The sequence below is a fragment of the Fringilla coelebs genome (assembly GCF_963513975.1).
Source record: "Fringilla coelebs genome assembly, chromosome: Z".
Taxonomy (NCBI): Eukaryota; Metazoa; Chordata; class Aves; order Passeriformes; family Fringillidae; genus Fringilla; species Fringilla coelebs.
The window spans coordinates 9,433,065-9,456,220 of NC_140031.1; the positions used below are offsets into that span (position 1 = coordinate 9,433,065).

Consider the following 23,156-nt stretch of genomic DNA (forward strand, 5'->3'; position numbering starts at 1 on the left):
GGCTTTAAGAGGTTTTCTGAAACCTCTCTGAACTTCTGTTATTTTAAATGAATCCTCTCCCTTGTGCTAGCTTGGAGCAGAAAAGTTGAAGGCTGCCTCTGTGAGGAGAAACAGCTTTCTTAGCCTTGAATAAAATTATGGTCTGTGAACTGCATATGTGCCTAGTTCTCTGTACTGACAGGTAATTATTTTCCTCTTTTCATCCCCACTTTTAAGCTTATTTTGTCAATTTTTGTGGCTTAATACACCACAACAACTAAAAAATAGTTTTATCTTAATGTGTGCTAACAGACATTGCCAGATACAATAGAGTTTTTAAAACGAACTTAAATGCTGTTAAATTCTCAGATCTCATTGTTGTTGAGCATAGGAATTACAAAAATATGGGAAATAAATGTACAATATAAGATAAAACTTCATTTTCGGTGTTATGTTTCAGAAAAATAAGCATCACATATAATACAGTTTCCAAAAGAGGACTGAAATCCAAGAAACTTGCATTAGGCTTTTGTTTCTTAATTTTGTCAGCTGAGCAGTAGGACAGTTAAGCTTTGAGGGTTTGAGTCACCTGGAGTATAAATCAGTGCCATTCTGTTGGCTTCCAGCAATTCCAGCAAAAACTTAAGTCAGCTGATGATCTTTCTCTGCATGCTTTCACTGAAGGGACAGAAAAGCATCAGACCCTTAACAAGGAATTTAAAATCTCTGTGTTGTGGACTATAGGTGTGTTTCTTGTTTCTACAGAGTTTAGGAAAGTGCAACTAACATCATGGAAGAGCGAGGAAAACCAGCGTGGAGGCCCATCCTCTTTCCAGCTGTGTTTGCCGCAGAGCTAGGCATGATTCATGATGAGGATTTAATTTGTCCTCATATTCTATCCTTGACATTTTAATCAATTCCATTGTGGGCAGCTTTTCTCAAAGCTACCTGATAATTTAAGTTCAGTTGTTCTCACTCTCTGGCACAACTGGAATAAGTGCTGTCTGTAAAGCATTGTGGTATGTTTTCCATCATAAATAACTTCTCTGAGGAGTTTATAAGAATGCCATTTGGCAGAGGAAGCAGTTGTCCAGATTTTCATTAGATGTTACCAGCACTGATGACAAACTCAGTGTAACAGCAAAATAATTTCTCCTTGCAGATGCATTGACAGAGATTGCCACTGACTGACAAGGATTTTCTTAGTGTGCAAGAACTGGGAGTTATCTGAGCAGCATTGTTCCATCAAGCATGTCCAGCCACTAGCTATTGCTCAGTGTTCCTGACCTGCCCCCATTAGAAGCCTGAGGCAGGAAGACTACGTGCCTGAGATGGTTAATGTTGTTGTTCAAATGCATATTAAAAAAGTGTCCAGTGAATGCTGAAAATACTGAATTAAGAAAGATTGATATAACTGTGTTTTGCGACTACTCCCTTTTCCAAAATTCCAGATATGTTTTTGTTTCCTGCATGGTCAATGGACTCAAAAACCTTAAATTTTAAAGACCCTGTAAGTCAACAGAATTTCATGGCAAATCATACAGAAGAGCAGGCACATCTGTTGGGTGGAAGAGGATGGTGAAACCCTCTATTCTGGTCGATTATTTGGCATGGCCCACAGTGCAATATCTCTGTTGCTGCTGGTGTGCAGTCATGCTCAACCCTCCTTGCTGGCAAAACATGGAAATTTGTGCTCTTTCAGATTAGAGAGCTGTTCAACACTACCCTTTGGATACTGACAGCAAGAAAAGCTCTCCTTCTCATTTCAGGAGTTTTCCTTTGTAGATTCATTGTGCTTGCCTGCACTTTCCCCTCCACCCCTGCCGATAGTTGTGAATTTAATCATTTATCAAGAGCTTCTGTTTAGCTAGAAAATCAATAATGTTCCTTCTATGTCAGTTTCTATTCAACAAACATAAAAGGCTGAGGAACAGTGAGGGTTAGCTGGTGGTTACAAGTAGAGCAAATCAAGAGGTGATCTGTGATTTCAGGTCACAGAGTCTTTCAGCTTGAAGAAATTTCCAAAGCTGGAAAAACTAAAGAAAAGGCCTTTCCTTGCCTTAAAAATTCAGTTCTGAGTTTCTGTTGTAATTAGCACAGGGTGTCCAGTTGCCCTAGAACAGGTCTCGAGTTTTCCAATGTTACATCTATAAGCTGCCTATTTTTCTTCTGCTACCCCAGCCAACAGGTATAAAGACTTTTTGCTGAGAGCAAACTTGTAGAGGGGATGATGTTCATTTTAATCCTTTAAAAAAAAAAAATTATTTCAGCAGTGATCTTTGCAGTAGTAGCCAGTTCCCAGAGTCTTCTCTGCAAAGCCCTGTGTGAGACAGTTTTTGTTCCACAGAGTACTGACCTAAAGAGCAATGAACAAATACCCAGGAAGGCAGCAAAGGAAAGCTGAATGACATTGGCAGGGGCAAAGTGCAGTATAATAATTCTGGGTTTACATCTTGCTTCATTACAGTTGGAGGTATTTTGGGGTGAGGTGTGTTCAAGGCTGTTGTGGTTAAGTGGAGGGTTAAAGACTGTGAAGATAAGAAAGAATAGTAACGGAGAGGGGAGGAGAGTTGGATTTACCGAAGACCTTTTGTTTGTGAAACCAACAGTCCTTATACAACAATGCCCCATTCCAGGTTAGATGGGGCTCTGAGCAACCTGACCTAGTTGAAACACATTTTATGTGTTTAAACATTTGTTTTCTAAATGCCTAAATAACCAGTTGGTACATAGGTATCATGTAGCTTTTAAACCAGGAGAGGATAGATTTAGGCTAGATAAAAGGAAGAGATTTTTTACAGTGAGACTGGTAAAGTGCCTTGAAGCAAGAATTCCTGTCACTGGGGTTCATCTTCCCATTATGTTTCTTCATTGGTAATACAGCTTTAGTAAGGCACAGTGGGGGAAGAAGAGCCATTGGCCAAGCTCTAGAACATTTGAAGGTGATGCTGTAGTATTCACAAGACTTTGTCAATCTCTCACCCCTGAACAGCTGTGGTCCAGTTTTGTTTATGATCTGCTCTGTGCTTACCCCCATCATGATCACTGGGCCCTACCTCTGTGGACAGATTCTCATCATCTTGGGGTTGTGTGGTCTTTTGCTGTGGCCAGTCTTTGCAGTCTTTGTGTGTATTTAGATGTGAAATCTAGAGGAGTGTTTGGAGATGGCCTTCACTCCAACCCTGTGCAGTCCATTCAAAGGTTCATCCTGTATCAATGAGTGGTTGCTGTAAGCAATAGTGAGCTGGTTAGCAAGACATTGTGCTCTGAAATAGCTCTCGATGTGGTATCCACAGAAATGCCAGGGTTCATACTAGGGAATAAACTGGCAAGGAGAGTCCAGTTGTTGTGCCTGGCCTTTGGGTGGTTATGTGAAGTTGCTGTGAACTGACTTGACTTGCTCAAAAGAAAAATATGTTAAGCTTGTTTATAACCTTTTTTCCCCCCTCCTTTCTTTTCTAAATTCTGCAACCATAGGGCACACAGTTGATTTTCAGTGCTGCTAAGGAACTGGGACACTTGTCAAAGTTGAAGGTATTGTCCTGCGTGGCTTGTGTTGATGTCCCTCTGTGTAAGCATGGAAGTGTGGTAGTGCATAGCATGTCTTGTGCTTCCAGTGGTTTGTTGCTGAATGGAGTTACAGAGAAATGCCTTTAAATGCATCAAATGTGCTTTTAAATGCATTCTACTAACATTAGCATAGTGCTTAACATTAAATCTTACTGTGTGTTTAATCATCAAAGTAGTTTTTCTCTTCTGTATATATGCTGCTTAGTCTGGTACATTGATTTAAAATGAAAAAAGGAAATTTCTCAATATCTGGCCAGTTCCGCTGTATCCCCATTTATAAAAGGGAGTCCCTAATGCTTGGAAAGACACTTGCGTTAGCTGTGGGTGAATTACATGGACTGTTAAAAAAATAACTGTTGCTTATGGAAGAGAGCCTGTGTCTGTAAATTCCTTCTGCGTGGGCTGCCTTCACAGGCAAGCTGGCATTTAGCATGAAGGCTCTGTTGATGTGTTTTGACAGTGCATGACGTGACAGTGCATGACATGAGCATTATGAAGCGCACGCCACCTCATCATAAGCGAATCAAGCACTAATTCAGTGATCACGACAGGAATGGTATGGAAATAGTGACGCCTCACAGCACTCAGATTGCACTCTGCTGTGGTTGCACTTGTGCTACAAGACCAGTATTGTGCAAGAGGAGGAGGTCTAAATCTTAAGTGTCACAGTGCACAGTCTGCTGCGAGGGAGATGGAGCTGGACCTGAACTCTGTCTCAGAGCATGACAAGGAAATCTTCCGAGTGCAAAGGATATTCTCCTGAGTGATTGTTGCAGTTTCAAAAGGCATTTGTCCCTTCCTGTAGTTTTCTGGTTTTGTTTTGCACCCTAATGCAGCTGTCTTCGTACACCTATGTCCCTTGCCCAGCAGATACATTTTCTGTACACGTTTATGTGGCCAGTACACAGCTCATTTAAGGTAGTGCTTATTAGCAGTCCTAGCAAGTGATCAGGACATGCAGGTATGTCATTAGATGCACACCTGTTCTCCAGCTACATTTTGAGGTTGGTACATAGCAGTTAATAGTCACCTAGCATAAGCCTCCAAGTGTGTCTCCCCAGGGAATAGCTGTCACTTGTGCTGAGTGATGGCCTTATGCACTCCCACGGTCAGGCTGTCATCCCTGGTGACATGGTGTCTCAAGAGGATTGCGTTTCCTTCCCTGCTTCCTGTGCTTGCAATTATGTCTGTTGCTTCCATGGGAAAAATGGGGAGAAGGGAGCTTTGTAGCCAGCCTGGGAGAGTGGCAGCTGAACCACAGCATCCAAATGTGACTCCTGTTTCCGGAGTTTTCCCTTTCTCTTGCAAAAGCATCAGCAAGGCTTCATCATGTCTCCACATGATGAAAAAGAAGCCATCCCTGCCTTTCACATGTGCTCCTGGTGTCTGAGGGCAGAGCTCTGAATTTGCTGTTTCTTCCCCCAGGTCACAAGGACAGTCTGTGAGTTCCTGTGGTTTGCTCACATTCTTGGGCGTGGCCACTGAAATTCACTGTTATCTTTTACTTGTTCCATATTTTGTCATTACTGGAATTTCGAAGCATGTGCAGGGCCCCTTCTGCCAGGAATGGGTTGGAAGCTTTGCTGGTTTCCAGTTGCACTGGTTGGGTGAAGGCTTCCCCCAGCAGCAGCCCTTCTTCAGTTCAGTTACTGTAAAGCTTAACTTTGGTGACTCTGGACTGCATTTTTAGAAATGCTCGTAATCATGCAAATCAGGCAAGCCCTGGTGTGTGTTCAAGCCTTTATTTGCATATCCACATATAGAACTGCAGCAGTACAGGTACATAGGATTTTGTATGCGGCAACACAGTTGTGCTCAAGTGTGAAAGCACCTGAATTTCGAAGACCATAAGGGAAATGACATTGTGTCCAAATATTTCCAGTAGAATAGGAGTATAAGAGTTATAAGAGTAAAAATTGTTGGAGTCTGTGTAAGAATTGTGGATATTCTATTTTTTGTCCTTTTGTTTTTGCAGGCACATACAAGCTAACAGGAAAGGCATGGTTCTTCAGACCCCTCCTCTTCTGCATTTTTCAGTTCCACTAAAAGCCTGGGAAAATTATGGGATGGATTTTAAGCATTATTGGTCTTAAATAGGACAGGGAGAACAGAGCCCTAGTGAATCAGATAACTCAGCTGAAAAATGAGACAGGCAGACCTGACAAGCAAAGGCTCTTGTCCTGATGACAAATCAGTTTCACAATGTATTTTAAAATGCTCAGAAAGCCAACCATAAACCTGACTCCTTGGTGCCACAAATCTGCCTCCCACTTATTATCAAACTCTTTCTGCTCAGTTTACTTAATAGCCAGCAACTGGAGCAGGGAGCAGCTGCCTCCTCTCCCTTGTGCTGCCCCCAGGGTAAACAGCCAGGCTCTGACTGCAGAGTTTCTTCTGAAAATACCTCTGGAGAGTACAAGGATGAGGCTGAGAGATCAGGAAAAGTTTGTTGGGTTGTTTGGGGTTGTTTTGTTTTGGTTTTTTTTATACTTCTTCTGCTTGAACTTGCATAATTATTTGATATAAATATTTGTTTCTTGCTCCTGGCTGGCAATTTGGGAAGTGCAAGGTAGCACTGTGCACAGTTCTTTATAGGAACGGTGTGGGATTTGCAGAGGGCAGGTATGCACAGGAATGACAGTTGTGGGCTCCTCTCTGAGTAGGTGCAAGTGTTACCAGTCCAGTCTCTGGATTATTTTTACATAATGTGTTGAAGAAAATGACACTGGGAAACTCAGAAAAAGCAGTGAAGTGTTGCTGTGCATTGACAGCATGGGCACAGGTGGAGTGGCCTCTCTGTGGGACTGAATGAGTTCTGTAGGTGTTTGAGAGAAAAGTGCTGACCACCTGGTTTCTGTGGCAGCTGGGGCAATCTGGCAGGCAGGCCCAGAAAGTAATTTTAGCAGATGTGAAAGTAGCTCTGCCTTGGGAGCACAGCTACCCTGACTAAACTGGCCTTTGCCATGAATGTCGCCTTGGGCTCTGTCTGATTTTGTGCTTAATCTGACTGTGAGACAGAGAAAAGAACGCTTTACCCTCTGTGCACTGAAGACTCTGTGTACTGAAGTGTTAAGCCACATCATCTTCAATTGAATTACCCCCAGCTCATGAAGAAAAAGGAGGAGAGCTATTGCTCCCCTCAGGACAGCATATCACAACAGAAGGCACACTGCAGCTCACCAAGTACTGTGCCCCTGCGCACAGTCCCCAGACCAGAGACATCCTGTGTGGGGGAAGAGGCACATTGAGGCACATCTCTGCTACTGAAGAAAGCAGGGTGTGAACTTGTCTGAGAAACTGACAACTTGAGAGGCATCTTCTGTGCAGTTCAAGGCTTCACTGTGTAAAGTTGATAGCTAGATGTCTGTGAGAGGTGTGGCAAATGCCTTATGGTTGCCCCTAGACTGCAGAGAGCCCTGTGTCCATCAGGCAGGAGATGGATTACAGTGGATAATGAATGGGGACAGCATCAGGAAGTGTGAAGAATCAGCAAGCTGCAGGATAGCCAGCAGATTTATCCCTGTGAAAGCCACACATGATGCCACAGACTAGGTGTGCTTTTCCCAGAGGCAGTTTAGCAGATGTGTCTCCTGGGAAGAGTCTAGGGGGCCTATGACATGTTTAAAGTAGGGATAAAGCCTTTGCCTGGTTGACTTACATCTTTTTTATGAATGCTTTAGAGCCCAACCTGAAGTCAGCTGGCCTGACCCTCCAGCTACTCAGTTAGAATATGGGCTTGTGCAAAGCTTTGACTTCCTAAAATACACTGTTTTCCCCTGAGATCTAGACTAAGCATCAGAGAAAGAGCTTAGTGAAATGCCAAAGGATGGCACATCCTTGCAGTCAGCCAGGACTCTAACAGGGATGTGCTTCCACTGCAGAAAAGGGAATTCTTTCCCAAGTGATTACTGGCTTTTTGCTGTTAGACTTGGCAGGTCTTAACAGAAACAATGTCTTCTTTTAACAAATCTGTTTTCTTTTGTTTTTCTTCTTCTTCACAAATGATGGAATAAATTAGTGACCTTTGTAGTTGGACGAGTTTAAAAAATCCACAAACAACAGACATATAACAACTTTCACTAATGCCTAGTACTCAGAATTCCTTGATTTAGATGGTATTTGGAGAGTTTTGTTGTGGCTTTTCTAGAATGACAGTGGTTTCAGGCTTCTGTTTGGGTTTTCTTGAGAGACAAACTGTTTTAAATTGCCACTTACCTTTGTCCAGTTCTTTCCTTATTTATGTCTTCTGTGCCTGCAAGAAAGAGAGAAAATCAGTTTATTTCCAAGTTAAGTTGTAATAAATGACTCTGAGAGACTCCATTAAGCATTCCTTGAACAACTGAATTATTGGTGCCACCACACAGATGCAGCGTGAATCTGGAGAAAGTGGTGATGCTGGGGATTCCTTTTCCTTTAGCTTCTGACAGCACACTCATGTCAAATACAATGGTTATTTGCAGGATCATATGGTGAGAGAAGAAACCAGGAGCCTCACTCCAAAACAGTGTGCTGTTCTGGACCTGGCACTGGATACAATAAAAGTAAGTGATTACATTTCTCTTTCTGCTGTTCCCAACTCCATCTCCAAGTCCTCTTTTGGAGGACAGTGCCTGTGCTGGTTTGGGAGATGGCAGGAGTTTGTCCTTGCTGTCACAGTGATAAAGGCTCTAAGTAAATACTGCCATATATGTGTACACCTGAAGAGGTTCAGGGGACTGGCATGCTGGGAGTCAGCATATTCACATTTAAGTGCTTTGAAAGAGGAATGCCATGAGCAGTTGGTATCAGCTGGTCTGAGAGCTGGGTTTCCAGTACAGAAGCTGTTTGGAATTTTCCCAGCTGTTTCCTATCCATATGCACAACTGCACATTCACATTGCTTGCTCATTGCAATTCTTGCTCAGTACCTTTCCCATTTCTTTTTACTCTTAGCAATATTTCCATGCTGGTGGGAATGGTCTGAAGAAAACTTTCTTGGAGAAGAGTCCAGACCTACAGTCACTTCGATATGCTCTCTCCCTCTACACTCAGACCACGGACACTCTCATCAAAACATTTGTCCAGTCTCAGACAGCTCAGGGTAAGACTCTTTTGTATTGGCAGGGATCAATGGAGCTCGTGGCTCTGCTCATAATTTCTCTCCCTTGTACTGCCAGTTTGTAAGAGTGCTTTTGGCAGTAACATTTCTGAAATGTGACAGTTTGGAGCTTGTGAAACTGGAAAAGAGGAAAAGGGGGTTATTTCCCACACCATGACTACATCTGGGGAGAGCAGAAATATGTGAAACATAAGGCCTAGGGTGTTTGTGGTCTTTTTTTCTCTGCAGTCCTCACTTAACAGTCACATTTCATGAATTAATGTGGGTGGGTGGCTTAAGTGAAATTTGAAGTTACTGTACTGTGGCTTGTGTGGTGGTATGAGGCACCATTTCAGCAAGACACCACTGCAGAAACCTGTCAGTGCCTGTGTCACAGGCCAGCTGTGTTTGTGGCACAGCCTGTGTGGCCCTGACTAAGGCTGAGTGACAGCAATGTGATGAGTCACAGAGCTACAGGCTGCCTGTAAAGGGAGAAGTCTCTGAGGTGAGCAACAAATGCACTGTTTTGTCTGCAGCCAGTACAGGCTATGTGGGAGCTAGATGATTATGGATTACCACAACATATTAATAAACTGCTGGGATGGGTCACCAAACTGTTTGGTGACTCTCTGAGAAGCCTTATGGCTTAGTGGTGCTGTTTTCATTGAATGTGGAGGGGTAAACAGTTAATTTTGTTGCTTTCATGTGAACATCTCCATATTATTATACAGAATAATTTGATCTCTAGTCAAGGACCATCACTGGCTGACTGTGAATGTCACTATTCTCAGTAAGAGGAGACAGATGCTACAAAGGATTGGGTCTAAACAAAAACTGGTATTTTTGTGTTTTCAGGCTGTTTAATTAAAAGCCTTGCATTAAGCTACTTTATCCCAGCAGCAAAGTCATGCCACCACCTGGCTTGTCCTTCTGCAGTCTTCTTGCATGGGATCCTTTTTTTTCAATCCTTCCAAGCCTAAGAGAGCTGGCAACCTCACAGACTGTACTAACTCTGCCAGCAGGTCATCACACCAAGTCCCAGGATCAAGGGGAAAGCACTCCCTAGCTCACATACACTCCCTTGTGTGTAAATGAGGCAGCTTGATATTGGCATTTCCCTAGCACTGTAGGGAGTTCAGAGATTCTATGAGCAAAACAGGGTTTGTTTCTAAAGAGGAAAGTTTAGTTTAGTCTTGGTGGGTTGAATCATCAGAATAGGAGGCTCAGAGGGGGCCTGAAATTACTGGGAAGGAGATTGTGAGGTGCAAGTTGGTCTTTTTTGCCATGTCTCAAGTGAAAGGATGAGAGGAAATGGACTGAAGTTGTGCCAGGTTCAGATTAGATAAGAGAATTATTTTTCATTGAAAAGGCAGCTAGACATTGGAATAAGTTGCCCGGGGAGGGGGGGGTGGAGGGGTGCAGGGCATGGAGAAGTGTACAGTCTCTAGAAGTGTACAAGAGGTGTCTGAATATGGAATTTGGGGACACAGTTTAGGGATGATTTTGGTGGTGCTGGATTAGCCGGTGGACTAGATGACCTTGCAGGTCTCTTCCAGCTGTGATGGCTCTGTGATTCTGTGATCTCTGCATACAGCAACACAGTCTAGTCTTCCTTATGTTCAAACATACTGCATTAAAACACTGAAATTAAATTAAAAATCCCTACCTTTGAGAGAATGGTCCGGTAGCTGTGTCCCAGCAGAGCAATGATGACATCCAGTGGCCAGACAGGTCAAAGACTGCTACATCCACTAGGGACTCCAGGAATCTGGCTGTTGCCATCACTTACACAAACCACGTTTTAATAGGGAACTTGAGTGCACACTTGAGTGAGTGCTTACAATCTTTGCTGTTCCGTGCACGTATTTCCCATTATATATCCAAACTATGAATTAATTGAAGCTAGTTTTTTATGTGGATACTGTTAAATTGTTAAATAAATGCTGAGCTAAGAAAGTGTGCAGCACTGATGTCCTGCAGTCCGTACTACAGTCTGGAGTACTTAAAATTAGAGAAAGGAAAGTGGTCCACTGAAGACACAAAAGTGACAAATTCAAAGTTGATGTGTGAAAGTGGCTTCATGCAATGCATGATTTGACTGTAAAACTTCACTGAGGGCAAGTATTTAGCAGAAACATAAAGATAATGGAACATTATCATTACCTCTCAGAAGCAGGAATATACAAGGCTGCCACAGAAGTGGGTGCATGGATTTTTAGGTGTTTTTTAAGCTTAGAAAGAATGAAACTCTGGCTTTAGGACATCATATGCACACAGTATGAGGTCATCAATTAGATCTCAAAGATGACTGATGACATTTCTTTGTGACTAATTCTAGGCCACTGCCGGGAACAAGTACTGGGAATCTAGCCACTGGTCCAAGTCAGTATCTTGTACGTTAGTAAGATTGAGAATTTTGGACTCTGTTTGGGGAATAAAAGATTTGCAGTACACCACCTAGTATCTGTAGAATCAGTGCAGAGTTATCTCTGAGAAAGGCATGACTCTGATCTTCTCCTCCCTGTGCTGACCAGTGACAGGACCTGAGGGAATGGCCTGAAGTTGTGTCAGGAGAGATTTAGGTTAGGTATCAGGGAAAGGTTCTTCACCCAGAGGGTGGTTGAGCACTGGAACAGGCTCCCCAGGGAAGTGGTCACAGCACCAAGCCTGAGTTCAAGAAATGTTTGGACAATGCTCTCATGTAGAAGGTCTCACTCTTAGGATGGTCCTGTGCAAGGCCAGGAGCTGGACTCCATGACCCTTGTGGGTCACTTCTAACTCTGTGTATTCTGTGATTCTGTGACCCCCTCCCAGTACTGGGGCTAAAGAAGGATATTAATTGCTTACCCTTCTCATTAACTATGGCTGGTAAATGGGTTTGGAGAACTGCACACAGGTTGGAGGGACAGAAGGGACAGCACTACTATTTATGGCTCACATCTGCTTACCAGAGCCCTGTGACTGAGGTTTCCCTTTGCATAAGTGCCACAGGCTCCTGGGAAGACATGGCTTCATGGAGCATCATTTAAAAATGCTGTTTGCTTCTCTTACTTCCCTGCTCAGTGGTTGTACCTTCCAGTTTATGAAGTACCTACTGCTTTCATTTCATTACTGAGTAGGCTTCTACGGCACTCTGCTGCTAAATGTTTGCTCTGCAGATTGGATCTGGGCTGCAGTTTAGTTATGCTAGCACAAATTCTGTTCTATTTTAACCCAGACTATGCCTTACTTGCAGACAGCTTTGCTCTCCAAATCCTGGGGCAGAAGATCTAGGAGGATATTTTGTCTGTTAAGAGCTAGAATATGTGCCTTGTGTTTAAGTGACATTGCTAATTGTGTTGTAATTCTTACTCTTCTCTCTTTATCCTGCTTGCTTTCTTGCCTTTTGAATTCATGTCTCAGTGCATGATGGGAAAGGTATAAGGTTTACCGCTAATGAGGACATTCTTCCTGATAAGGGTATGTTCAAGATTAATGTTGTTACCATAACAACATTACCCAACTGCCTTGCTTTTGAAATCATCTTGCCCATGCTCAGAAACCTCTTCCAGAGTCCTGTTCCCTGTAGTGCCCTTGTGGAAGTGAACTTCCACTGAATGCTTGCATCCCACAGACTGAGCCACAGGTTGTGTGGTTTAGAAGTCTGTACCTTGCCTGAGAACCTGTTCCCACGCTTGAGATTTTTTCATGGGATGTGAAAGCTGCCTTGAAAATGGACTGGTTTTTGGGAGATGCTGCAGATTTGTTCCCCTTCCCTTTACCATGGGGTGTGTATTTCAAGTCCTGGTCTTGCATGCGTGTGGTCTGCTGAGAAGGGCTATTGTAATACATGGGAATGTTGGATATGCACTCAAGGTTATGGCCAAGCTTGAACCATCTGGCTTGAAGGGGGGTTATCTAAAGGTCTGGATGCCCAGGAGACCCCTACATATATTAAGTCTTGCAGTGTTTCAACTCTTAATTTATTTTTTGCTGTCCAATGTCTTTTCATTATCTCAGGTGAAACACATCTATAACCCTTTGCACGAGCTCAGTTCTGCAGTTTCACCTTTCAGCATTGCAATACCAGTGAGGCTTTCATGTCAAGAATTAAATGTGCTTGTCACTAAACGTACAAGTGTGTGTATGTGCACAGTTATACATGCTCAGAATATTTTTGTTGGCCATCTTCAGACTAGTTTTTTGTCTCTGGAAATGTCAGTTCGTAGAACAAGATTTTTACATGGAAAGACAAGAATGAAGGTAGGAAAAAAACTGTAATATGAGTTTTGTCTTCTTCAAAGGTAGTGAAATTATTCTGCTCTTATTCTTCTGAGGCATCAGCATCTCCTTTATAACCTACTAGTTACACTAAAGATCGATAAAGACCTGAAGGTTTGGTGGCTGATATTTCTGTGGATATGGCCATTACATACTGTTGGAAATTCTGCCTCTTCTTGTGGAAAATGCCAACAATGAAGTGACAGACCCACACCAGCAGATGGACCAGGTCAATAATTAAGCCTACCAATTTTTAAGCTTTGTGCTTATATACAGAAAAAAAAGCAATATTGCCCTTCTAAGCAGGGAAGAAACAGTATGTTCAAGACCATATTTATTACACCCTAAAGATTATTTAATTTACTCAGGTCAAGAATGAGAACCTACCCTGAGGTAATAATTTGAGGTTCTGTTTTGGTTGCTCAGATGCTTTTACTGGTATTTTAATATGACTTTCACTGCCTACAGTTCTGTGGCATGTAATTTTTCTCAGAGAATTGCAGTGGTTGGCACTCAACGTCTTGGTTTTTAAATGAGTGTTTTTGCTGCTGCAGACCATTCTTGTGGAGGTTGACTTGTTAGATCAGTCTAATCAAAATGTTTGTGTAATGATATCCTTCAGTCTCCTTATCTAGAATTTCAAACAGACCAGTTTTTCACTTAGTAATGTATCTTACCCTCAAGTTTGACCAAATAACAGCTATTCATAGGTACTCAATTACCCTCTAGATATCTCAATTACAACAGCATTGCTAATTGTCAAACTGCGGTCAGGCAGTTATCAAAGAGAAAGTCAGAAAAATCTCACTCTCTTATCAAAACTTGATTTTCATTTTGCAAAGCAGTCATTTTCTGTAATTTGCATCACATCTTAACTTTATTACCCAGAAAAATGTAATTTCCACATATTACATGATGATAATTATGATTAAAAGTTTAAAAGTTGGAAAAAATCATAATATATGAATTGTAATGTTCATGAGATCTCCCTGTTTTATGAACATGTTATCTTTTCCCTCTGAAACTACATCTTGTTTTCTCCCTGGCTAATTGATAAAGAGAAATAAGTATGCAAATTGTGAGTGCTTCTCTCTCATCATTTTTTATGCACAACAAAGAAGGGGTTCTCATCATCTTCCAGAGGGAAGCAGATAAACAGTCAGGATGACAACTTTTAGGTGATGTACAACATGCAGGAAGGTTCTTGTAGGGTGAGACTGCACTATGGCTCTGTGCAAATCACTAATACCTATATATATATATATTTTCCCTATATTTCCTCTGTTATGTGATGTCCTCTCCTCCTTTTTCTTTTATTGTTGAATTTTTTTGGCCTCCCTTCTTCCCTGGGCAGACAGGAATGCCAATGCCCACCACTGGAATGCCTGCATGTATACACAGTAGCTTGGCAGGAACCTCTGAAAAATCCTTGCTCCCTGTGAAGGTACACTGTTGAGGTCTTTTAAATTCTTTAAAAGCCTTCACTGGTGTTCTCAATAGGATGCAGTCTTTGGTGGAGTGGAAGAAGTGTTGGTGTTTATGTGTGTTGGGCATGTGAGCCTGATGTTAATCTTGCACTCCTGTGACATTCTCCGTGCTGACTGAAAAGCTGGCTCTGGGAGGTGTGCTGTGAAAACACCACATTGTCTTCCTGAGGCTGTAAAGACCTGTGCCAATAACCAGTAATCCATGTGTGCATGGGGGGGTGTCCATTTCCTCCCAACAGGCTCCGGTGTGGATGATCCCGTGGGAGAAGTGTCCATTCAGATCGACCTGTACACCCACCCTGGAACTGGGGAGCACAAGGTCACGGTGAAAGGTATGGCAAAGCACGTGCTGCTGCTTGGGCTCACTGGGCAAATCTCCAGCTGGCAGTCAGGATGCTTCTGTGTTAGCTCGTGGGATCTCAGGCCAGAATTGTTTTCTCTGTTTCACATCAGGGACACATAGGGAAGCAGCAAATGAGCTTGTCCAGCCAGTGACATGGCAGTGCACAGCCCGGTTGTTTATTGGCAGCGATGTATGCAAGTAAACAAAAATCAGATGGTGGCTCTCGCCAGGCGCCACAGTTTAGTCTGTGCTGCAGAGAACGGGGCAGGCTGATCTTGCGAAACTGCTCAGTGTACACCCAGAGAGCACAGAGGCCCTGAGAGTTCAGAGGCTCCTCTCCCCAGTCCTGAAGGCCACACTGGTCTCCGAACAGCCACTCTGGAAATAACCAAAGCAGTGATTCATCCCAGGGTTCCTTTTCCTCCTTCATCTCCTTCACTTGAATACAGCATACTTAACTACTCAATTTCCTCTGAAGATTTATATAAACAGTTCTTCAGGCCTCTCTTCTGGTTAAATCGACACTGAAGTGCAAAAGCTGGTTTTCAGAGCTATTTCCTCTGCTCCAGTCTGTTCCCTGCAGTGACCTGAGATAGAATGAGAATTAAAAGCTAATAATTCTGGATCCTGAAACCACACGCAGCTCATGGGCTTTGTTTTTTCTTACCTGCACTCTTATTTTCCTTTTCAACAGAGACTTTAATATTGGCCTCTAAAATGCCGCTTTTCTTTCTTATCCCAGACATAATGGTGATGTAAGCATGGAACTGTCAGGACAGCCTGCCCGGAGCTGGAGGAATGCCTGTTTTCTTGGGCTTATTTCTTGGCAGTCTTATGGCAGAAGTTACATACTAATGCAAACATTAAATTCCTTTCACAGAACTTAAACTAGATCAAAAATCATATCCTTGCACTACAAAAAAATCCTGCCCATATGTGTTGTGACACTGTCATGTTTTGAGTTAGAAACAAGAAACTGAAAGCAGGGCAGAGCTGAAGGATGTCCAGAGCAAAAAATACAAATGAGTATTTGCTGTAAACCAGGTTGTGACTCTCTTTTGTAGTTGTGGCAGCCAACGACCTGAAGTGGCAGACGTCTGGCATGTTCCGTCCATTTGTTGAAATCACCATGATTGGGCCCCACCAGAGTGACAAGAAGAGGAAGTTCACAACCAAGTCAAAGAGCAACAACTGGGCTCCAAAATACAATGAAACGTTTCATTTGTAAGTCTGAAAAATATCCTGAGGATCTGGCATGGCAAGTGCAGATGCAGAGGGATAGATAGGATTGTCCAGTGTCCCCAGACAGTCTGCACAGGGCCAAGAAGGGTACATGAACCAGTAGCTTGGTCCTGTCTTTGATGTCTTGGCAGAAAAGCTGGATTATGGAAGTTTCTGCTGCGGGTGGGACACAGAGGTTTGTTCTGTACCAGCAGTGTCTTTTGGCTACCTTCTGAAATGCTCTGTTTGTGTCCTGTGAACACATTTTACTGTGCTCTGTCATTTTAATGAACTTCGTATTTTTTATTGGTAGAGTTGAGGCTAAAAGTTCATTTTTATTTATTTCTTAATCTTAATGTGCGTTTTTATCCCAGCTTGACTCGTGGGACACACTTCCGGAACTCGTTTCCAAGGATACGGCCCTTGGAATTGGTAGCAAGTTGCACTGTGAAAATTGCTGTGTTTCTCAGCATTGAGTATTGATCTCTTCTTATTTCATTTTCTTTCATTATTACAAGGATATATTCCTTCTTGGGAGGCTTAACAGAAGCAGCTGCAGGCTTGAACTCTCTTAGCTGTACATATAACAATGAGATGAGGAGAACTGACCAGCAAAAGGCTATAAATGTCTGGGGCAGAAGGGAGAGAAGGGAGTGCTCATATAATTGTTCCATTCTCTGAGGAAAGGCAGGCTTCCTCTAAGTGAAGAGATTTTCTTCCTTTTATTCTTTTAATTTTAGAAACCTCAGAAGGGTTGGGGATTTATTTTTATTAGCTTTCACATTATTGGAAGGTCCTGAATCTTTAACAAAGACTTCATCTAATTAAAATAGTAATTCTGAAATGAAGCCACCCTTAGCAGAAGAAGAAATGTTTAAAGTGATCTGAGTTGAAAATCTATTAGCATGGCTTTAATGTTTCCCACTCCTCTCCTTTCACAGTTTAACACACACACAAACACACACAAGTTGCAAAGGCAGCTTGAAAGGGGTTGCTTGTCTTTTCTTCTTCAGTAACCAGGTTTTCTTAATCTGTTGTAAATCAGCAAAATTGCCCACATGCTTCAGGTTTTACTTCTCTTCCTCTGACCAGGGTTTTCTGTAGAAAGGAATTTTCTGTGACTTACCATAGCCCTCCAGTCAGCTGCTGGCACCTTTGTTTTTGCAGTCCAGACACTGTAATTGAACTTGTGTGTGTTTTTCAGCATCCTGGGGAATGAAGATGGCCCCGATGCCTACGAGCTCCAAGTCTGTGTGAAGGATTACTGCTTTGCCCGGGAGGACCGGGTTCTGGGGATAGCAGTGATGCAGCTCAGAGACATAGCAGACAAAGGAAGCTGCGCTTGCTGGTGCCCCCTCGGGCGCAGGATTCACATGGATGAGACTGGACTCACAATCCTGAGGATTCTCTCTCAGAGAACCAATGATGAAGTTGCCAAGGAATTTGTGAAGCTGAAATCTGAGTCCCGCTCCACAGAGGAAGGCACCTGAGCTGAGCTGTTCCCTTTCCTCTTCTGCCTTGTGCCAATATGTGCAAGTGTTCAACAATTCTTTTATTAATTGCAAAAGGTTTTTTTCATGTTGTCTTTGTCAGCTCCAATAGCGCACGTGTGCTGTATAGGAAACAAATCCATCAATCTGATGTGAATTATTTATTTTTTAGTAGCTGGGTAAGACACCGTAGAGAATGAGACAATCTCTTCTTATTTAACATGTAAATTCTGCTTTGTGTATATAAATTATTTTATATTGGAGGCTGGAATTGCTGGGTTTTGTTGATATGCAGCACTGTGATTTTATCCTCTGAATTTGGCAGGCATTAAAAAGGTTCTGCGTAATCACACTACGATGCAAACACAACTGTGTGGAAATTGGGAGGAGATGATTTGGGGGGGTTTGACAAAGCACAGTTATCTCTCATTGAATTCACGTACTGTGGAGCTGCCTGGGGATCTTCTGACACAGATTATGCCAACGTGATATATAGACACCTCAGCATCTGCTTAAAGAAGAAGAGGTTGCAGATGGCTCTGAAGATGCACACCGAATGAATGTATGTCCACGGGTGTGCTGCTGTGAGCACGGGCCAGACCAGGGCCACAAGCCCAGGGTGGGGCCTGAGATCTCACAGCCAAAAGCTGCAAAGGCAGCGCACCAGGAGCAGGCTGCAGCTGTAATTAGCTGATGTGTCTTGGAGAATACAAATCCCCACGTGCTGCTGGGAGTCCCTGATGGCCGTGGGAGTGCTGTAAGCTGCTCGGCTCTGTAAGGCACGCTCGGGCTGCCGTGACCAACACGGTTGGGAAGGGATCAGCGCTAGAATCGTAGAGTTAGAGCCATTACAAATCACATGGCTGCTATGTGCTTTTTCCACTTCAATATTCTTTTGTTAGTGCTTGACAGAGGATTGGATAATTTAATATTGCAGGCTTTCTGTAGCATTTTATTACCCTGGAGTAGCTAAGACCATTCCTCACTATGAACACAGAAATGATGGCTTGCTTGGGAGAGAGGAACACACCTCCCATCTGCAAGCCTTCAGTCTGGAGTGCTGGTCAAGGGGCAGCACATCCGTTTGCTTCTGATCTTGGAGATGCTGTTGGCCGTGCTGTGGTTGATCCATGCTGATTGTCATTAATCTTATAATACCATTGACAATACCATTGAAATATTTTTGCACTGTCTTAAAGAAGCATCCTGCTTTTGTTTTCTTAAAAAACAAAACACTGTCCTGAGCAAAGTAATTGCAGGGAGGTCAGAATTTCTGACTGAAAATTAGTGAGCAGGAAGGTCTGGAATGGTGATTGCACCTGAGGCATGTTTGTTGGAGGGTTTTTATTGGGGATATTTTTGCTTTTCCAGCTGCCCTTGTGCTCTGGAAAGTGCAGCTGGAACAAGCCAGTCCTTGCCCATAAAGTACTGTAATACTGTCAATAAATTCAAGGACTGCATATTGAATGACTTTTTTTTTTCCTTTCTATTTTCTCTGACACTTGTGTAGCTGTATGATGTGACTCCTGTATTTCATGGGCCTGCTTGTAGAGTTCTGAGACAGCACATCTGCTTTGTTCTTGTCCATGGTGTGTTATAATAATGCTCTTCAAAACTCCACACTATTTGTCATGATTTTGAATCATTGTACGTGCCATTGTTATGAGAACTGTTAGTATGGTCTTTAATAAACTCTTTTAGCAGCATTTGGACTTGTGTGTTGGAATGTAACTGTGATTGGGTTTCCTAAACCATGGAGGGCAGAACCACTGCTGCATCTTTGGAAATTATTCAAGTTTAGTACATAGATTTCTTTAGTGCTTTAGATGCCTAGCAAGGAGTATGAGTCAGACAGTTCCCCCCTCCTCCATGGTGCTTCTGTCTGGGACGTCTTTCCCTGAAGTCCTTGGTTCTGATAATACTCTGAGACATCATGGAAAAGCATAAAAAATAGCTTGCTTACTTTTTTTCTCCTGTCTGGCCTTTAAGTCACATTTCCTTTGTACTTAGGGTAGTCTCCTGAAGGTGCTGAATGGAAAGACTTAGAAAAGGCAGTTGGATACTTTGCAAATAACAGATGAAGAAAATTATATACCAAACTTAATCCATAACTTTCAGCCTCTTATGAACATTAATACTCTTTAGATGGCATGCACAAAAGATGAAAGTGTAAGCCTTCTTGATGTCAAGTAAACTGCTCCCCCTCCTCATTTTTTGGGGATTCTGCCAATTTCCAGCAGACAAGGTCAGATAATTCAGAGACTCATATTTCATGATAACTTGGGTCTCTGAATTTCTGTGATCTGAAATGCCATTTTTTTCCTTGGTTAGCATATGCTTAGCAACAGAGTCACTTGGGAGGCAGTCCTGAAGAGCAAAGGAATCAGGGAACATTGGATATTCTGTAAGAAGTAAATCTTAAGGCACAAGGCACAGGAGTAGGGCATCTCCATGTGCAAAAGATGAGCCAGCAGGGAAGCAGACCGGCCTGGCTGAACACAGAGCTTGGGCTGGAACTTGGAGAAGAAAGGGAAGTTTCTGACCTCTGGAAGAAGTGCCAGCTTGGGACAACAGCAAGGACTTGTAGTTGTGGGATTATGCAGGAGAACATTGAAAGGGCCAGAGCCCAGCTAGGACTTAATCTGGCTACTGCCATATAAAATAGTTTCTATAAATACATGAGCAACAAAAGGAGGGCTAAGGACAAGCTCTGTCCTGTATTGGGTGTGGTGGGAAACATAGCCACCAAAGATAAGAAAGGCTGAGGTGCTTTATGCCTTCTTTGCCTCAGTCTGTAATAGTCACCCCATTTGCTCTCGGGGTGCACAGCCCTGTGAGCTGGAAGACAGGGATGGGGAGCAGCATGAAGCCTCCACGATCCCAAGGGAAATAAATGGTCAGTGGCCTGCTGCAGCACTTGGATGCACACAGGTCTGTGGCCAGATGGATCCCCCTGAGGGAGCTGGTGGAAGTGCTCACCACACCCCTTCCCATCATTTACCAGCAGCCCTGGTCACCAGGGAGGTTCCAGCTGAGTGGAGCTTGGCAAAAACGATGCCCATCTGCCATCAGGGCCAAAAGGAAGGTCCAGGGAACTGCAGGCCTGGCAGCCTGCCCCAGTGCCGTGGAAGGTCAGGGGGCAGAGCACCCTGAGTGCCACCATGGACACACAAGGAAACCAGGGAATCAGGACCAGCCAGCGTGGGTTTGTGAAAGGCAGGTCCTGCTTGACCCACCTGGCCACCTCCTGTGACAAGGTGACCCGTGTGGGGGTGAGGGAAAGGCTGGGAATGTGTCAGCTTGGACTTCAGCAAAGCCTTTGGCACCATCTCCCACAGCATCTCCTGGAGAAATCTGGCTGCTCATGGCTGCTCGCTGTTCACTGGGTGAAAACTGGTTGGATGGGCAGGCCCAGGGAGTGGTGGGGAATCGTGCTGCACCCAGTTGGTGTCCCCAGATGTCAGTGCTGGGCCCAGTCCTGTTAAATATCTTTATTGATGATCTGGATGAGGGGATCAAGAGCACCCTCAGCCAGTTTGCAGATGGCACCAAGCTGGGTGTGAGTGCTGATCTGCTGGAGGGCAGGGGGGCTCTGCAGAGGGATCTGCACAGGCTGGATCCATGGGCCAGGGCCAATTGTGTGAGTTCAGCCAGGCCAGGTGCTGGCTCCTGTCCCCTGTCACAACAACCCCTGAGCTCCAGGCTGGGACAGCGTGGCTGGAAAGCTGCTGAGTGGGAAGGGGCCTGGGGGTGCTGGTCAGCAGTGGCTGGACACGAGCTGGATGTGCCCAGGTGGCCAAGAAGGCCAAGGACATCCTGAATGTATCAGCAGTGGTGTGGCCAGCAGGAGCAGGGCAGCGACTGCCCCTCTGTGCTGGGCACTACTGGGGCTGCACCGCAAATCCTGCTCAGTTTTGAGCCACTTATTGCAGGAAAGGCTTGGAGGTGGTGGAGTGAGTCCAGAGAATGGCAAGGAGCTGAGGAAGGATCTGGAACAGTAGTCCTGTGAAGAGCAGCTGAGGGAGCTGGGGGTGTTTAGCCTGGAGAAAAGGAGGCTCAAGACCTTATGCCTCTCTACAAACCTGAAAGGAGGGTGTAGACAGGTGGGGGTCAGTCTCTTCTCCCAGGTAACAAATAACAAGGGAATGGCATCAGGTTGCCCCAGGAGAGGTTTAGGTTGGATACTAAGAAAAAATTTTGTCACTGAAAGGGTTGACAAGCACAGGAACAGGCTGTCCAGGGACATGGTGGAGTGAACATCTCTGAAGGTATTTGAAAGATGTGTAGATTTGGCCCTTGGGGACATCATTTAATAGTGGAGTTGGCAATGCTGGGTTAATAGTTGGACTTGATGATCTTAGAGGTCTTTTCCTACTAAAATTATTCTATGGTTCTGCAGCTATTATGTAATTCAGCTAACTTAAGTACAACTCAAAGTCCTGGCTTTGTCATGAGGAAGTTGCTGCAGTTGATGGCATGTCCTGAAAGGTGTGTAGTTTAAAGCATGACTTTAAGCCCCAGTTCAATACCTGGTCCAGTGGTTCACAAGTTTTAACTCATCAGAATTCCTGCTTGTCATCACTTCAGCAAGTGCTGCAGTGGAGAGAGACCAATACAAAGCAATTTAAAGGAAAAAAGTGTTGCCTATAACCATGGAGAAGAGGAGGCCTGGACAGGGCAAGAGGTCTGGCTTTTACAACAAAGCCCAGAACCCAGCTCTGCTGAAGGTACTGCTTACCCACTAGTCTACCACTTCTCTTGCCATCCAAGCTTGAGAGATTTTTAATCATAGCATCAGTTTCGTTTAGGTAAATGCTACAAACGTTGCTTTGTAGCATTTACCTAAAATTGTTGGACCATCTTGCTTCATTTCTTGGGTTTACAGTAATTGTGGTGCTTTGAAATTTTCCTTTCTGCCTGAAAAACCTTACAGTCTACAAACAATGAGGCTTCTTCTGCTACCTATGGCAACAATACTGTGGTGTGCACATGAATATATTTTTTCTCAGCATTCCTCAAAATAACAGCTGGATATAGGATGTACACTGTAGGTATCATATATGTCATAATAAATAAACAAATAGAATACTTATTTTATGAATATCTATATGGTGGTGTACCTGGGGTGGAAATGACTACCTTTAGTTGGAAAAGACTGTTCCAGGAACAGTGTGACAAAGATGACAGGGAGTGGTAAATGGCCTGCTGTTCCATGCAGGAATCATCTGCAGAATGCAGTGACACCAACTTCCAGCAGCACAGGAGGGAGCTGAGAGCTGCATGCTGGAAGCAGGTGGGTGAATTCTGCCAGTGTTCTCACAGTTCTTGCCCAGGAACTTTCTGTGAGACCTGTGACCAGTTTCAGACCATGAACCTTGCCTCCAAAAGTGGGTACTGTTCAGAGCAGCTGTCCAGAGAAGAGAAAGGACAAGATAAACTTAATGATGTTTCATTTTGATGCTCTTTGTGCTGCTGGTGATTTTTAACTACAGAGCTGTTCCTGACTCCATGATTCCTCTCTAATAAGTCTAAACTATCTGTTTCCTATCCCTTTTAGTGCAGTTCCATGCATTTACAAGTTCTTCTAGAACATGGCCTATCTTCTTTTATTTTACATATGATTCCAACTAATTAATTTGACATCCTCCATTATTTTTTTCAAAGAGATGCTAAAATGCTTGTCCTCCTGCCAATGGAGATATGGTAGATCTCTATCTTATCCCACCCTAG

General features: G+C 43.6%; 1 protein-coding gene across 3 annotated transcripts in view; it reads left to right on the forward strand.

Moving 5' to 3' along the window:
• The window catches only part of LOC311165470 (protein unc-13 homolog B-like), a gene marked incomplete at its 5' end in the record, with an annotated part of 207,766 nt that extends 188,677 nt beyond the window's left edge, over nt 1-19,089 (forward strand). For 2 of the 3 annotated variants that reach the window (XM_084225440.1, XM_084225439.1), the window contains 6 exons: nt 3,457-3,513; nt 8,010-8,090; nt 8,481-8,628; nt 14,612-14,704; nt 15,780-15,939; nt 17,141-19,089. In XM_084225440.1, coding sequence (XP_084081566.1) covers nt 3,457-3,513; nt 8,010-8,090; nt 8,481-8,628; nt 14,612-14,704; nt 15,780-15,939; nt 17,141-17,426 — 825 coding nt within the window. In that variant the 3' untranslated portion in view covers nt 17,427-19,089. The remainder of the gene's footprint in view (nt 1-3,456; nt 3,514-8,009; nt 8,091-8,480; nt 8,629-14,611; nt 14,705-15,779; nt 15,940-17,140) is intronic. The other variant, XM_084225441.1, reaches the window with a different exon arrangement.
• Between the last annotated feature and the right edge of the window lie 4,067 nt (nt 19,090-23,156).